This window comes from Halyomorpha halys, unplaced genomic scaffold (assembly GCF_000696795.3).
Source record: "Halyomorpha halys isolate HHAL.00 unplaced genomic scaffold, Hhal_1.1 Scaffold257.1, whole genome shotgun sequence".
Classification (NCBI taxonomy): domain Eukaryota; kingdom Metazoa; phylum Arthropoda; class Insecta; order Hemiptera; family Pentatomidae; genus Halyomorpha; species Halyomorpha halys.
In genome coordinates, this window is record NW_027104967.1 from 548,127 (window position 1) to 566,686 (window position 18,560).

At 31.0% G+C, this 18,560-nt stretch overlaps 1 protein-coding gene across 8 annotated transcripts in view; it reads left to right on the forward strand.

Annotated features, from left to right (window-relative positions):
* The window catches only part of dac (dachshund), a 334,381-nt gene that overhangs the window by 172,701 nt on the left and 143,120 nt on the right, over positions 1–18,560 (forward strand). For 6 of the 8 annotated variants that reach the window (XM_067046543.1, XM_067046576.1, XM_067046550.1 and 3 more), the window contains 3 exons: positions 2,542–2,580; positions 2,775–2,955; positions 10,559–10,618. In XM_067046543.1, the coding sequence (XP_066902644.1) occupies positions 2,542–2,580; positions 2,775–2,955; positions 10,559–10,618 (280 nt within the window). The remainder of the gene's footprint in view (positions 1–2,541; positions 2,581–2,774; positions 2,956–10,558; positions 10,619–18,560) is intronic. The other 2 variants (XM_067046569.1, XM_067046573.1) reach the window with 1 other exon arrangement.

Below are 18,560 nucleotides of genomic sequence, written 5' to 3' on the forward strand. Positions count from 1 at the left end.
AATATATCATGCCCTGTGCTGTAAGAACATTAGTTTTCACTGAAATCGCTGTTTGTGAAAATACTTAATACAATACAAGAAATAAGAAAACATGAATTATATAAGCAGTCACAAGAAGTTCAAAGACTATTGAAATAAAACAATTCAAATACTAACAAATAATTACTTCAAGTTTCATAAGAATAACTGTTTGAAAATCACAAAGTCAAAATAAAACAGAAATATGCGTGTATAATCACAAAACTATGAAATTAGCACTCTGTTTGTACCTTGAAATAGGAAGTGCATAAAGAAATTTATTGGTTCATTTCTTGAAAAACCTCATCAGGAACGGTAAATAGATATTTTCGATCTATCGTGAGTGTATTGTACTGCGAAAATAGCAAACCAATTATAAATTGATGAAGTATCAAATTGTAAACTTTTTTGTATTAATACGCTCGGGACAACGTCTACTCTAATTTTCATTTTGAACTGTATCAATTAAATATTTTATTTAAAATTCGAATTCAAACCAAATAATACTTATTGCTCATTTCAGTGGTTTAAAATTCCAACAACAGCAGATGTTTCGGGTTCTCGTTAAAAAAACAATAATACTTATTGATGAATGGAATATGGTATCGGAAAAAAAAAAAAAAAAAAAAAAAAATCAAATGGGGATTTATTCCAGTTTGTATTTTCTCTAAGTAATAAGTAGAAAAGTTAAATAATGAGATTGAATATAAATGACCTTTGAAAACTCGAATATAATTTTGATTCAAAAGGTAGCTGTGTGACTTTTGGAATATGCTAGAGTTGGCCAAAGACGAGACCATTATTCAATAGACCCCCCTCTCCCCATGGGGACCCCCTTTCTCCACCTCCTCCCCCCCCAGAGGTACAAACAGCAAAGGAAGAAGGGCTATTAGCCGACAGTGACAGATCCCCGATCCGGAGAGGCTATCCATCAGTAGCTGTGTTTGGTGTCCGTGACTTGGCATCCCGCTCCCTCTCTCTTATCTTCCTCCCCCAACCTCGCCGTCTAATTGTCTTGGGCTAATGTATGTTAATGGGAGGTCCACTATAATCACTCCTTAGAGCTTAGCGATGCTCCTCAGGAGTACCCAATTTGAGGGCTATCATCTATTTGTATCTGTGCCTTTGGACACGCACCCCGTCCTGGTCCGCCCTTTCCATTATGGGACATGCATCTGTAATCAGAGAGTCCTGGTCCTCCGGTGGATGGATGTGGAATTAAGGGATAATTATGGATATTCCAGCTTACATGTGATGCCTTGTCACATGTAATTCATTAGGCCTTAGGCAAGCCAGTTAAGCATTGTTGATATAATTGCCTATTCCTAGGGCTTCATCTGCGCTTACTTTTTTTTAGCCGATTCTGGCTTCGTGATAGCCCGTAGCCGTGGATTCAGATTAAAGTCTGAAAAATCTCTCTAATGCTATTGTTTAATTCTTTTCCTTTATAAAATGAAATTCAATAAAAAAAAATTAAATAAATAACTCTCGAAATTATACAATAAAATTTAACACAAGAAAAGTACATATAATAAGGAGAACTTTGTAAAAAAAATATAGCAAACCAAAAATAAATTTCTATAATATATTACTCAAAAATGTATAATACTATATTAATTATAGTCCTCACAGTTTAAATTCACGACTTAAAATCTGTAAATCGTCATTCAGTCCATTATAAAAAAAAGTTTGTGATATCCACATATCTTTTATCAAACGTTATGATTTTTATAACGTTATCATCTTTAATATATGTTTATCCTTACTGAGAAAATAGAGCTGTAATAGGGGTCAAATCAAAAATAAGATATTAGTTTTACTTTCTAGAAATTTACTTTCTACTATAATTTCTTATTTTTCTACATATTCAATCACTCCAAGGAGAATTGTGGCGTCATTTCTATTTATTTTTTGACTCGAGAAGAGTTAAATGTTTTTATGCCCTAATCGTGTCGGAAAAAGGTTCTGCCAATTTCTTTTTAATTCCTTAGAAGTATAGTTATTGATTTTTTTTTTAAGCCAAAAAATGGTAACACATTATAATATGAGTTTTTTATAGTAAACAATTACGTCATATGAGCATATGTATTTATAACTCATTTACACCCTTATTTGTAAATTGTATTTTTATCTTAGATCATTAATTATTTTAATTAAAAGAAGCGTTAAATTGACTATAATACTCTTTATACGTCCGATGACGAATCATTATTCATTATATGACTATTTATAATAATAAAAATTAAACCGTTAGTAGCCTTAGTGTTTTATTTGTCGAAATGATATGTCAATAATTATTTTAAATGTAGAAGCTGATTTTAGATAAAATAATAAATTCAATAATATATTATATACATTTTAAAAACGACTTTGATGATCCCTCAATAACGGAAAATGTATTATTTGAATTTTTATATTTTAAGATTCAACTGTTTCATTTAACATTGAATTTTTAAAATTTCATTTCAAATTGTACATTAGTACTGGTCTATATAATGATGCAACCTTGTTTTTGTTTTATAGAAACATTTTACTGGATTGCACTCAAGAAACAAAAACAAGGTTAGCAAATTTTAAATTTATATTTATTTTTATTACTAACGTATACAATTAATTGCTTATTAACACTATCAGCTTTGGGGAATGAGTTGAATTTTTTTTTGAAGAGCATGCATATTTTGGTTACTTAGGTTGTTTTGATTACTTAGGTTATTTATTATTATTAATTTTTACTTTATTTCTATTTTTCTTTACAGACGCACCCCGGCTGGAGAAGTCACCCTTGTTGGCCAATGGTTACAACCACCCCCCGACCCACCTCAACCACATGCAATTCATGCAGCTCAACCACCCGGGCTCTGGCCACACTGCCATCCTCAACCCGCAGCTACAGCACCACCTCATCAAGCCACCACCTCCAATGGATGCTCTGTCCAGGTAAAATTAATCTATATTGTATATACAATAGCAGTAATATTTACCACAAAGGCCACAATGATGGTAATTCCTAGAATTATTTCTTCAGTCTTTTATTGAAAAGCAAAGGAAGATACAATAGTTCTTGTGCTTGACTTACAAAACTTGAAAAAGCTCAAAACTTTGTTCCATTACTTTTTATAAAATATCATTCTATAAATCTGGTAATAAAACCAAGATAAAGATTTTGATGACAAATGAGTACAAATAGATTCCTTAGTATCAAAAAAAAAATAATTTAACGCAGTATAGAAGAAAAAAAAACATAAGAAACACCGTAACAGGTTTAACTGGCTTATTATATGTAAAAATTTTTAATTTCAAAATTTATTGGCTATAGTAAATGAACAATACAAATGTGGGAAAAGAAAAGCTACCGCGAAAAAATAAAAAAATGTTAATAAATTAAGATGGTTTAGAATTCATTTTATTATTATTTATTCCTCCTTCACATCTATTATATTAGTCATGAGGTGTAGATAGTTGACCGAAGACTAATAAGTGGAGAACATGGTCAGGAGGTGCGGTCATAAAAAAAAAAAACACAAATAAACTAAAATTATTTATTCATGCCGACGTTTCGACCTGAGTTTCTGAACTTCATCTGGGAGCTTGCGGCAAAGATACTGGCTTAACTGTAGGCATGAATAAATATTTTGTGTTTATTTGATTATCACACCTCCTCACCATCTACTCCGCTTATTATATTATTGCTAATGCAGAAATGAGGATCGAAACGTTACCTATAATTCAATATTTGACAATAATTATTAATTATTTCTCTTTACCTCAACCCAGCCTATCTTCTAACTCAAATACGATCGATTATCGACTTATAATAAAAATAAAACTTGTAAGTTTTGGAGCAATATTTTTGTTTCTGAAAGAAATTTTTTAAGATTACTATTTTACTGACTGCCCTACAGTATACTTCAATAATGTCGCCCTTACCCCCGTTGAACAGATCCGCTACCTTGGACTACATACGAAAAATCTGGAATCCTCACACAAGACTGAAAAGACAGGACACTGCACGTCGATTTCGACTATTACAGCACTTACTAGACAAACGGCCCAAACTTCCAATTCATTACAAAAGACTGATTTTCATGACAATTACAAGGCCTATCTGGACATACGGCGTTGAGCTTTGGGGCTCCACTAAACCTTCGAATTCCTCTCGTATCCAATCCTTACAATCCAAAATCCTAAATGCTCCCTACTTTGTCACAAATAAAGTCATCCACAAAGACCTTAATGTTCCATTTGTAACCAATCTAGCCCGAACCAGATATCAATCCTTCCATTACAAACTCCCTAGCCACTCAAATCCATTAATTTCTAATCTTGCTTTCTCTTTTATTCCGGACAATTCTCCGAGGCGTCTGAAAAGAAGATGGCCTCCAAACCTTATATTGTAAAAATGTTATTAGAGTGCTACGATTGGGTAGTTACTCTACATGCTTGTACCATACCTTTTTATATTGTATTCATGTACAGTTGTAAATATCAACAAATATATTTTAAAAAATAAAAGATTACTATTTTAAAAAATATTGCATTTAACTTATTTTTTCAAAAACTTTTTATAAGAGCCATTATTGTAGTAATTGCCCCAGTAATTTCTCCTTCTCGACAAGTTGAAAGGGCGCGACGGGGAGTGAATAGAGCGAAGAGAATGAGAGAGGACGGAATGAGGAATGACAGAGCCTTGGGGAGGTGGATTGCTCAGGAGCGAGAGGTAAACTTAATCACAGGAGCCTGTTAATAATTGAGTGTAATTCCTGATGAAGGGTTAGTTAGCCGCTCTAACCAAGCCACCCTCCTCATAATACCTTTGATTGCAACTTATTTTTCATCAGCTTATAATTTTGTCAGGGTCTTTGCCAAGCTACCTTATTCATAGCCTCTGTAACCGTAATATACCGATTTGTCAATACGTGGGAGGATTATTTATGTGGCGTTGAGAATATATTTGAATAATAATGTTACGAGCAAGACCAACTTTCAATACTTGTATTCCGTTCTACTTCATCTAAAATTTAGGATTTGGGGGAAATACTGTCAACAACACTTCTAATACAAAACGGAAAATTATTGCACCCAATAATGTTAAAGCCCAGTATTTTTAAATTTTTATTCATCTAATACATCTAGTTACCAATAAAGAAATATTAAAACAGGAGCGATGGCATTTATCTAGACAATTTATTAAGTTAATTAAAATTAATAATAATTTACTTATTAGGTTGATACAATAATAATTTATTTAAAAATATTCATTTCAAATTTCGTTGTAAAAAGCTAGGCTTCCTCAACTTTCCTAGTCAAATATTTTGATGGAATACCTTCTCCTTGTAAGTGCTTTATAATACTTGAGTACCCTGATTGTTGTTTGTTATTTTCTTTAATTACTTGTTATCAAACACTTATCAGGTAACAATATACAATTTCTACGAATTTGAGTAATGAGTACAGAATCTTATTTTCGTCAATGAACCACTTCCCAATTGTTAAAATCATCAGGAAGGTAACTCGTGGTAGAAAAGATTCTACTCAAATCAATAAACTATAGTCCGTTCCAGGGGAAACAAAATCTGGTAAACAAGAACACATAAATTGCGGGTTTAGTGGCATTCTCTCTTTGAAGGGGTCCCACGAATATTTGCAGGTCAACCTCCGTAACACCTAATGATGGAGCATTTAGGCAAGTGACTCCTAACCGTCGGTTCAAGGTGATAATCCATTGGTAAAGATTTATGGTTTGGTATATTACATTTTCACCGAACAAAATGAAAGGATATATGTAAAGAAAGATAAAAGCAGTGCTATGCTGACCTTTGTGCTTTGCAGGTGTTTTTTAAAGCAATTTGAATAAAAAGCAGGGACGAAGAAGTACCGTAATAACTTCTTTGGTTTGGTTCAGCGGTGTAACATTCGTGATTCATTAGCTCCCTGAGCCGTGTATATCACACCCTAGTTGATGAGGCTGCTTGCTAACATAGCACTCCGACCCCGGGTGTTTGCAGAAAGAGGCCAGACGCAGAACGTGGGGTCAGCAGAGGGGGGGGGAGTATGATAAGGAAGGGTGGACGCTCCTGTAATTAAAATGCTAATTATTCATGGTTCCTCCCTGGGTGTTGATCTGCTCATCCTTTACTCTTCTCTCGTGCAATCCAAATAAGAGCCTTCAAGCCTTTTTATTCATTGCAACCGGGTCAGAATTTTTTGTCCATTTTATCTCGCATCGTACACCCGTACCTTATTTCTTGTTTGTAATGGATGGGGAACAATTAAAAACATTAGTTATAAACTTCCATGTTGTTAATTTCTTTTTAAGCATAGCAGGGGTGGATCAGAACCTAAGCGGTAAGAATTTTAAGCTGTTCCCCAAAAAAACAAAATTTCAACAGAGTACAGACTAAGAATACAACTTATAGACCAGGAATTTAAAGTTTCGTTATAAGATTTCTTCTTGAATTTTTCTCGTATCCAATCCTCTCAATCAAAAATCCTCCGATAGATGTTTTTTTCTCCAAATCTTTCATGTTTTTCTATTTTTATATCTACTGGTAAAATATTTACCTTAAATAAGTTATAAATTAAAAAAAAAAATTGTTGGATTATTTTAAGGAAGGTTATTTGAACTTTTTTGGTGATTTCCAAAATATTTATGTTGGGATACAAACCGATATACAGAAATTTATGCCGAATTTTTAAAAATTAAGAACGATAAATTGATTAGGGAATGCCTTTCGATACATTATATATTTATTATTAAATTTGTTTGCCAAATACTGTTTACTTAAATCAAAATAGAGGATTAATAATAAGAAAAAGGTATTTTTTTTGTTTTTCTTTGCCATGAGGAGGGTTAAATATTCATAACGAAATCTTTGAAAATATTCGTTAAGGCTTTAAAGTAAACAGTAATTTTAAAAATAATTATTTTTTCTATTTATCTTTTTAAAGTAATTCATGTTGTTTTCATGGTATTTTATTTTATAATTTTTTTTTTTATCTTCCCATAAGTTATAATTGATTGTTGAATAAATATACATATTAGGAACAAAACGTTTAAGACTTAATAGCGATATTAACGTTCAGCAGGATAACAGACATCTTTTCCAGAAGTTTAACATCACTATAGAGAAGTTAGAATTAAGTGATTAGTTTTTTACAACCATTATCAAAAATATGAAATATTAATTTTAAAACCCATATTCACTCTTTAAAAGCTGAATCCTTTGTAGGAGCTCCATGGCCTTCCTTTGAAAGGAAAAGTCTTTAAGAGGGAGGAAACCTCAGAAGTAAGGGAAACGGAATCGGATTGTGAGTAAACGGCTTATAGAACTGAAGAAGCCTTCTTTGGTATTATTTTGTGCAGACTCTGCGTCTTCGAAGTCCTCATTAAATAAGAAAAAAAAAGAAGTTTTAAATATTTTAAGATAGACAGTTGGAGTTTCACTGTCCACATTGTAGAAGTAGATGGAAGTTCACATTGTAAAACTTCGATAGTAAAATTTAGTGTATCAGTATTCCTTTATGAATTTAATAAGACAATACATTTAGTCGATGAATCCAAAAGGAGAAAACAACTGGTTATTTCTCCCTAGTTTTCGATTACTTTAATTAAAACTATATATAATTAAGAGTCAAATTGATGACTACCAATCGTTTATTAATGGTACGTTTAAATACTTCCACTTTTACCCTAGCAACTGGATCAGACTTAGATTACGAAATTCACATTATTTAATATCAACATTATTGTGCGTAAACAAACATCTCTTTTGATATTTAAGAGTAAAACATTAAGAAGCATGTACATAGTTGTTTGCTCAACGCTCAATCTGAAACGACATATCGGACGAACCATATGTTCAATTAAGTTTTGAATTAGTTCTATAATTCTTAAATTCACTTTCTACTTTTTTTTCAATTAGTTCGTTTACCTTTGAGACGATCTGATACAAAAGGGGATAGATTGGAATTTGAAAATTTTCATTGCTCCCGACATTTCTTAAGAAAAAATATGAACCTTTTTATACGTATAACCTTATCACTTCTTCTAGACTGGTTTTATTCTATAAATAAAATAAATTATCTATTTAAGCTTCAACCATGCTTTATTAATATTTTAAGTGTCTACGTTACTATGTTTTGGTCATTTTGATCATCCTCAAGGACAATCTTAGGACAACTATAAGTTCACACCATAAGTCTAACTATTAGAATTTTATGCAGGCTATTCTGGTGAAGTCTAATTATTTTAGTCAAATCAACCAGTTATGTCACTTTTTCAAGGCCGAAACGTTAGTCATGTAAAGTATTATTAAAGAGTGTTTGATACTTAAATGAATACAATTTATTTTATAACAAAGTATTAAACTTTTTATAATATTCTTATAAGAAAGTTCGATTTCAGGTACTAACTTGAATTGTAAAGACCCCGATCCATTTGCAGAGCTGAATAAGCGTACTCCTATACCTATCTCAGAGCCACCCTCATTTCCAATTAGTGGAGGATTAAAATTGTTTATTATAAATTATGACGGGTAGAACTGATGGTCGAGGCAATCTGTAGCGAGGTGGCAAGAAACATTAATATTAAAGACGTCATTTTTGTCCCACCCCCGGAGCCTCCCTTTTTGGGTCATTAATATTCCTCCGACTCTTCTCCTTTGACGACCGTCCTCAGCCCTTCGATAAACAGAGTCCCGAAGATTGTCAAAGTACGATTATCAAAGGATGTCACTTATTAATCTTAATCCAAACTCCTGATCCCCTCCGATCCTCCTGATTATGATTGGAGTTTATACAAGATTTTTTTTTTCATTACACCCCTATTTTTTTTTTTGTGTTTATTATTTTTTTTTTCAATCATCCACATTTCATTAAAACGGGAGAGAGGAAGAGGGAATTGGGAGAATTAAAAGGATTTTTATACAAAGAAGTAGAAGTAATAAAGAAAGAAAAACGGATAAATGAAATGGTGGGGGATTTTTTTTTCTGTCATTTTAAATTAAGTGTACATAATTAACTCAATACATTCCCTCCCCTTAGTAGTGAATGAAATTCTGAGCCCATTTTTTTCTCTCAATGAGTATTATTATTATTATTAAAATATTTGTTCAATACCTTTTTTTCTTGTAATTAATATATCGCTACGTTGAATAGTGTTAAATATCACAAAAATGAAAGGTTTAGTTATATTTGCGGTTTTTCATGGATTTTGTTAATTTGTAACAACTCAAATAACTTTACGTATGCCTGTAGGATTATCTCAATAAAGAAAGTAACCCCAGTCTACGGTGGTATATTTGAAATACATCAAAATTTTTGCCAGATGTGCTACAATTCAAGGAAGTAAAGACATTAAAAAAAATACTGAATATCTCTACTTGTAATTGAACCTTTTAGATAACAAAGAAACTTACATTTGTTAATAAATTGCCCTAAAAAGGTCAGACTATCTCAAATACATTTTTTTTTTTTAAATTATTATTTCCGGAAAATCCCAATTTTATTGTTAGTTATAATAATTATGAGCCTTCATTCAATATTTAGTTTTTACAAAATAATTTACATGTATACAAAATTATGTAATATTTTATATAGAAATTAACATCTTAAAATTTATAGAGAAATTCATTGAGACAAAAGAATTATTTGAAGAAATATTTTTTCCTTTATTTTTTTGACAACTCCAACAACATCAGGGCTTCTAAGTTCTAGACCTTTATTTATTTGGTGGATATAGGGCGTTAGTTTGAGTATTATCTTAAAGAGCATTAAATTATTGGCAAATAATACTAAACATATTTTTCAATAAGTTTATAAAAAGAAAAAAAAATACAATGAAAATCTGAAGATTTGAATATTTTAATTTTCGTTGAGATGATTATCTCGATTCGATATATTACGATAAATCTCTTAAATAAAAATATTAACTAACAGTGAATAATTTCATATTTTTTATTAAGGTTCAATAATAATTAACAGTTCTTGAAAATAGTCGAAAACAAATAACTATCCTAAATTATCTTATTCAGCTTTCAGAAATCGTCCTATTTAACGATGTTAGTCAAAAGTTTTTCTAACATCTGTTTGCTTACAGAGGCATAAAAAAAAACACAAAAAAACTGTTTAGGCTGCAACAGAGATCTGTTTTAGTTTCAACTCTCTTGGAGGTACGCTATTAGGAATGAACAAGTCTCAGATTAGAACAGTTAAATAAAGAAATGATACTTACAAATGATGGGATATTATTAATGGTATTTAATTGGGAATTTCCAAAAAAAGTCTTTAATATCTAAAATACCTCTATACAACTCATTAGTCAAAGATTCGATAGGATAAAAGAAAAACAAAATCACAAACTGCTGGTGTGAGATGTACTTTTTTCCGCTTATATGAAATAATCGATTTCGATTATATAATTAACATAACTATAGAGCTATCTGTTGACCAAACTACCATCGATGCAAATTATATAACTATTTATTGAATTTTCTATTTTTATTTTAGACTTTATTAATCATACAATCCGTTTGTTTAACAGATCCGGAATATGGGAAAACTGCAGAGCAGCCTACGAGGATATTGTAAAACACTTAGAAAGGTAATTAAAAATTTTATTTTTCAATTTGTATTTGTTACTTAATATCTAATTTCAATCACTCATAAATTTGCTTTAGAAATTGGTTACCATTAGAAAAATCCATGACGATTTTATTTAAAATACTAGCAAAAGCTTTTTAGTGGTTGATGTATTAGTTATGTATGTAATATCATATGTTATGACTCTTTAGCATTTATTGATTGATTGAAGAAATTTCATTGTGACATATCTTAAAAATTATGTATATTCTATGAATACTTTTTCACTCTTAAATTTTCAAAACAAAATTACATTGATTCGGTACAAATTGTGAACACATCGGGATTCTGCAATGCTTTTACTAAAGGATTATTCAAAATCCTATTAAAATTTGTAATAGTTCATTATAAATAATAAATTGACGGAACAATATGCACATAAATACAATCATACTTTTTAATTATGGGTTCATGGAATAAGTCATATAAAACATGTTTTTTTTAATTTTACAGTTTATGTGATGAAATAGTTACGACAATTAATTAGTAGCAATGTTCATTTATTTTTTATTTCCTTTAGCACTTCAAATATTCAAATGTTTCTGTATTTAAATATATTCAGTTTGAGGATATCTTTGAAGGTAATAAAACAAAATTACTCCAAAGATTAGACGATATGAATTTGTTCTATTATATAAAAAGTGTATTTAAATGTAATTTTTAATTTTATTCATAACGATGTTACAATGATAAAATAAAAAGGAATATGATTTTTAAGTGCAATCTTTTTATTTGTCGAATATTACTTATAGTTTCGGTATCAAGGGCAATATGTACGTGTAGCAAATGTTAATATTTACTGATCAATAATAAATTAAATAATAATTAAATAACAGAAAAAATGAAATAATAAAGATGATACAAAAAAATGATAAATAATAAATTAAGTAAAAGCAGAAAAAATGAAACAGTGAAGATCATAAAAAAATTAAAATATCTCAATCGTAGTTACATATTGTTTAATGAAATAGTACAATTTAAAAATATTATCATTAAAAAATGGTAACAAAATTTCTGATATATGGAATTGTTACAAATACAAGTTAATGATTCAAATAATATTGATTTAATGACCCACTTTATTTCATTCGATGGTGGTCAATACAGATGTTAATAACCATTATAAAATAATTCATAAGCTTCAATCGACATTTGAAAAAAAAATAATATATAGTTGTTTTTTCCTATGACCTTTTGTTGAAAGTAAAATGAAATATAAATAAATGTGATGTTATTTTTTAATAATTTAATGTCGCACAAAAAAGGAGGGGAACTTAATTAGGGAAGCTGGGTTGTATTGAACAATCTCAATTCTACACGTCGGTTCATTATTGGGTCTTTTAGTCAGAAATTGAAATCCATATTTTTTTTTCTCCTTTTGTTTGCTTATTATGAATAACATTTCCATTCAATGGAAAAATTAATTCGTGTTCTTTTTAAAAAATACATATAAAAGAGTAACTGTAGCGATGAAGCCAACAAAAAGGGAACAATAGGAGATTTAATTAGGTGCGTGTCGAGTCTGGAGGGTGATTTTTCTGGCGGGCAGACAGTCCGGGGGTGAATTAACCCCGCGTGATGTGGGAGGCGGCAAACCCTCCTCGACCAGCCATAGATCCGTCTGTCAGTCGGGAACAGTTTACTTTTGTTAAGCCCAGCTGGATTAGCCACTGCTCTGGGATCACAATGAAAAGTGGCTCCCTTCCAGTCCGAGGACGGCATGGAACAGTTATAAATCTCTTAATTAACGAAAAATATCTGACTCCAAGCTTAGGAGATAAGCCATGCTCCACAGAATCGGGAGGTAACTTCGTTGTATCGGGTATGAGATAATTAAGTAAATTCTTACAGGGTTTTGGTGGTTTCAGTTAGAAAAAAAATTATAAAACAATGGCATTTCTCCGAAGCAATAAATTCATTTTACATAGCCCGTCCATATATAAATTAATTTCATAATAAGTTATTTTATTTTAATTAGTCTGTTTAATAAAATATTGAGTTAAGTATTAGAACCCAATATCCTGGGCTAGGGTCAAATCAGTCCGTTAGTAGTACAACATAAATTTTAGTGTATTATATATACATACTTTTATAATTAATAACAGAAAATATTATAATAGTGTATTAATTTGTTTCGGGGGGCCTCAAATATTGATATTCAACAAGAATAATTCTTAACTTTTACTTTAGCTCCTACGATTTAAACTAGATAATCAATATTGACTTCGGGACGTCTGTAACTAATGAGATATGATTACTTTCGAAAAATTTAATTTTTTATACAGTAATATTGTATAATCGTAATAATTTATTATATATAATACAGTACAATATTTTTTATATAACCATTGGATTGGTTTTAGGGCATATCAAAAATGTAACTATTAATCACTTCTGTTGAAAATAAACTTTCGAGAAACAGTACCCCAAAGACATCTGGAAACAAGCCGGTGAAATAATAAAAGAAAGTGGGATGTAAGTAAGAAAAATGTTGGGTTGATGTGAGTGATAAACGACCAGAGTTGATGAAGGAGGAACCGAGTTAGCAATCTGATCACGGAGAGTTCCTCAGACACGTCCTACAATATGCGGGGGGAGGAGGTAAAGAGGGGGGTCTTCTACTTAGATAAGTTTCTCACCGTAATGTCTCGATGCTTCGTTTATAAGTTCCGATCAAGTGCCATGAAAGAAATCGTCGAACTTTTACATTCAATATTATCTGTAGAGTAACATATAGTAGCAGAAATTTTAATTAACCATATTTTTATTAATACTCAGCCTTGTTAATATATTCAGTATGTTATGATACATTTTTTTAATATTCAGCATTATATTAATATTGGAGAAATTATATTAATATTTTTAGGCGTCGTAGGCAAATTGAATTGGGTAATGAATTAGTCCTTGCTCACCATCTATCAGTCATATATTTAAAATTTGTATTTGTTAATTACTCAATTAGATACCTGTAGCACAACATCAGAACACGCAGATATTCTTAAAGTTAATAATCTGAAGTGTGGCCATCACCTTCATCCAATTCCTCATAAATTCGATGAAATATTTTTTTAAATACTAGTGCGAATAAGAATCAGACTTATAATTTGTCTTTGTTGTTTACTTAATCTTCAATAATACTCATATAATGTTGTCTTTGTTTCCTGAAATTTAAAACTAAATTTAAGCTAAAAATTAAAAATTATTAAGCTATCATAACATGAAAGAATCGTGAAGAAACTACCCATAGATAGCACTTTAATAACGTTTCTACATTAGATTTCGAGGCCAGTTTCTTTTCAGGCTCCTCGGAGGATCATCCGAAACAAAAGAGGAATGGAAGGATTGTTATCTGTTTCCGGCTAGATCGGCTAAATATGTACCATTCTGTTTTTATGGATGATCGATATGAAAAAAAAAATCGTTGGTTTTAACTTTAATGCGTTAATATGATATACCTTATAATTAAATTCAATACCATTATTATAATTAATACTACCTGCAGTCTGTAATACTGGTTCGTTTTTAATAATCCATTTTTTTTATTAATTTAATTATTTTTCAAATTACAGGCTATACACTTGTATACCTAAAGTTGATGTATAATTTTGTCAATTTATTCAAAAAATATTTTCTTTTTTTTCAAGGTTTTAGATTTTTTTTGTTAATCCCTCTTAAATTTATTCATTAGCATAAGAATAATCATCATTAACACTTTCCGCTCCCTAGGCACTGTCTTTTTGAAGTATAGTGATCGATAAGTCAGTGAATAAGTGGTATTTGTTCTTTTATAGATTAAGATCACCTACCGCATTACTTTATATCTCCAGATATAAAGATTGATATAGGGCTTTTATTACAAACATTCGATTGAAAAATTATTCCAGAACATACCCCATCCCTTATGGGAACGTTTCATCAAAGCGATATAGCGCTCAGAAGCAAATGTGACACGGGGATGACAAATACATCCAGGGGTTATCCCATCAAAGCGTCGTCATCGGGGAAGAACTGATGGCTGTCCCCCGGTGTGCTTCTTCACCCCGGAGGCCTCTCGTCAAACTCTCATAACCCCGGCAAGAAGACCATTAGGCCTAGCAGATTTCTCTCATATCCTTCCATCACCCTGTTTCTTATAGGAGCAACCGATGAGGAATGCGGAATATACCGCGTTTATGGATAACTTAGGCGATAAACGACCCTCTATCGGTGTACAAATAAACAATAAAACAAGTAATAATTAGATTATAGTTACACACATTGTACCATCAAAGCACACTAATCAAAGTATCTCCAAAAAATTTAACATTTCAGGGGTACAGCTTAAAAGTTTGATGAAGATATTGAACTAAATGACGTAGAAATTTAAGAACTATATCTCCTTTTCATTTTCTTCCATTAATTTATACACAATGTTAACTTTTACAAAACACAGAAAATACGGAAATACTGGCATCCCTCTTTTAATGAGTGATGCCCTTAATGTCCTACCACCTTCTTTTCCAATTTAGCCATTTTTTGATGAAATAAAAGTCAACTTAAATCTCATTAGTGGACCTAATTTTCATTATGAGTAGAGCTAATTAAGTCACAATAGTTACAAATATAGATCTAAAATGTTACATGTATATAATACAATTACATTACATGCAAATGGTAGATATTAAAATATTGAGGTATATGAGAGAAAAATGCTTTGATGTAAGATCTATTCTATCCCAATATTGCTACAAGACACAGCATACTAATCAGTGTTATTAGATATGATATAAAGAAGTTAGCAAATTTTTTTTTCTCTTTTTTTTCCACTATTACTATAAAAATACAATTTAATTTTTTATAAACTAAGTTACCGAATTTTTATTACTTATTTGTTCCTTTTTAGAATAAATCAATCAAAATAACATATTTTCAGCATGAAAAACGTATATATTAAATTGGTAAAAAAGGAACAATGCATCACTCTGTTTATTAAAAAAATTAAACCAAATACTTCTACGGTAATCAAAAGTGAAATTAAGGGATTAAGTTTATTTTAAAATGTAGAAACTAGTTTTATTTGGATCTATCTTTTTAATGTAAAACGGCAATTGAATCCGAAAATTAGTATTCCTGTGAGGGAAAAAATAACTGACCTATTTTTCTTGAGTTGAATTGGCGACATTTACGCATCCTCAACGAGTTGATCAAATTGGACAAGTGAAAAATTAGACTGTGAATGGCTCTAGCTGTCAGCTCGCACTGGTTCCTTCTGTGATAGTTACCCTAAGTTCAATATTATATCAATAACGGAAATTCATTCATAGATATAAATAACAAAACATCTCGCGATAAATATTTGAAATTTAAAAGTAAAAACAGTTTAGGAATCAATAATTATTTATCTGAATTTGATTTGGGCAGAGAAAATATCATCTCATACCATATCATCTCCCCTAGCACCATTGTAAGAATTACCAAATAAGGGGTCATAAAAAACAATATTTGGACAACACATGTGCGCAGTGTTTTTCGATAGACGAAAAAACAAATTAAAAAAAAACAGACAGGGATCTATTGTTTTTTTGTACCATGGAGTTGCATATAAATTATTTCATAAAAAATTTAAATTATGAAAATTGTGTTTACCAAAAATTTTATTGTTAGAAGACATTAAATGCAAGAATCGCAACTGTTTTAATGAATGAGTGAATTCAGGCTGTACATTCTATAGGGATTTTGGATCTATGGAAATATGGGAAATTCACATGCATACTGTAATTGGTTCAGACAGTGTTTAAAATTTGAAGTAAATTTTTTAATTAATAAAACCCATAACCGTTTTAAAATCGAATAGAAAAAATATATAATGGTGGATGTATAACTGAGAAAAAATTATAATCGATATTTTAAATATTAGATGTTATAATAAGTTATTTTGCATACAAAATGTGCTTTGAACTCTAGAGATGTTTTAATAAGAGTTGCAATATAATTTCAAGAGAAGAACATTATGATCAGGGATTGATAAATCATTGGAATGCCTATAGCAGTATTTAACCATGTCAGTATCCTGTTTAATATTATTTGGAATGTGTAAATTTTTTCAAATTAATTATAAATAGTTTAAATATATAACGATTATGTAAACTCCATGTGTTTTTCTATAAAGTGGCCATAAAGTTATCCCAACATAAAGACAGTTATTTCTTTGGATTTATCGTTCCTTGGCTACTTGAGAAAAGCTGTAAAACCGGGGAAAATTGAATTTTTTTCCCCCACTCCCCTCATTCTGACCCGTACCTTCTTATAAAGCGCTTAGACTTTTAGATGACGGGGTCTGTTTCTTCCAAGTTAAGGGTTGTTTTTCAAGTGTTTTCACAGGCTCCCCTAGGTTGAAACATGGCCGCATTATACTACCCCGTTCCTGGCGCAGATCCATCTTCAAGTGGACTCAAAACCATGACGGATACCCGAATTATTTTAATACTCTGCCAATACCAAGCCTTGGCCGAGGATAGAAAAAAAGAGATATAATAAAAAATCCATCTAAAACAGAAGGCTCTCCCCCGCCACCTATCAGGGTTGTATTGTCATTTGTCAAAGGCCATAATAATAATGTCTGGAGGGGGGGCGCAGCTGTTGAAACCCTGACATGGAGAGTTTGGAGTTTTAAAAAACTCTCGCTTCTCCCTAAGCCATCTACCGCCTTATCTCTTAAGTCGTTTCCTCCTTCTACAACCATTTTTCTGGCCTCCCGGCTTTGCACGCTCCGTCTTAAACGCCTTCCTGCTCCTTCACTCACAGGGGAATAATAAAACGGGTTTTGCAGACGAACTGCTGACTATTTCTTTATCAGTTATTCTGTAGTTACTTTACCCATACAAAAATGGCATTTAATACGAAAAACCTTTGCTCTTTTGGTTTTGGTGACATTTTAATGTGGTTTCCTATTATGTTCGGAATATAAAAAATACTCAACTGTTTATGTGACTGTTAATTTCATTAAATAAAAATGAAAAATAATCCATTTATCGATATCTATTGTTTATAGTTGTATATATTATTATGAAAAACTTTATTTGCAACAATACCATGTGTTACCTATATATATTTATATGTATACACAAATATATAAACTTAAAAAAAGTATATTTTTCTTGTTGTTTTTCATTTTATTTTTATTCTCCAGGAAGGTTTATGGTTTGTCAGTTTCTTTCATTTATTTATATGTGTACATATATTTATGAAAGAAATTGCATAGTAAACATATTTAAAAAAAAATGTATAAACCAAATATTTTGTGAAATAAATCTATAGGTAATAATATACATATATATAGTAACAATATTTGAATCGTAATGTTTGTTCTGTATACATCAGTCCCCTCCTCGACCTGATGGGATTCGAGCAGCATGCGCCTGAACGGTTTGAAACTTGAGAATCAATTAGGTCTGCTAACCAAGCAGAAAGAATTGTGCGTCCCGTCTTGAGCTTTCCAAACGCCGCTTCTATTTAGCTTAGAAATGTTCAATGGATATTTTAATTAATTAATTAACGGTATTTAAAAATTATATTTTTACTATTTAAGTAGTACTACTTTCCTCCAAAATCGATGTAATTAGCTTAGACAATAATTTGTTGGTGTAAAATATGAATAGTAATATGTTAAGAAAATATTTCTATTCCACATACCCTCCTGAAAAGGGGTTGTAAAAAGGTTCTTTCTGTTTGGGTGGCAAAAGTCGGTTATTTGTTGAAGGCTGGTGTTCCTAAAGGGGCCTCTACATGTTGGCCGAGCCATGGCGAACTCAGACATACGCGAGCATGTGGATAGGTGGCTCGGCTTGGTTGGCCTAGGCTCGTTGCCGAGCCGTCGAGAGTCGGTTTTTGGACACAGATCAAAGGGGTTCGTGAGAGCGCTCGTG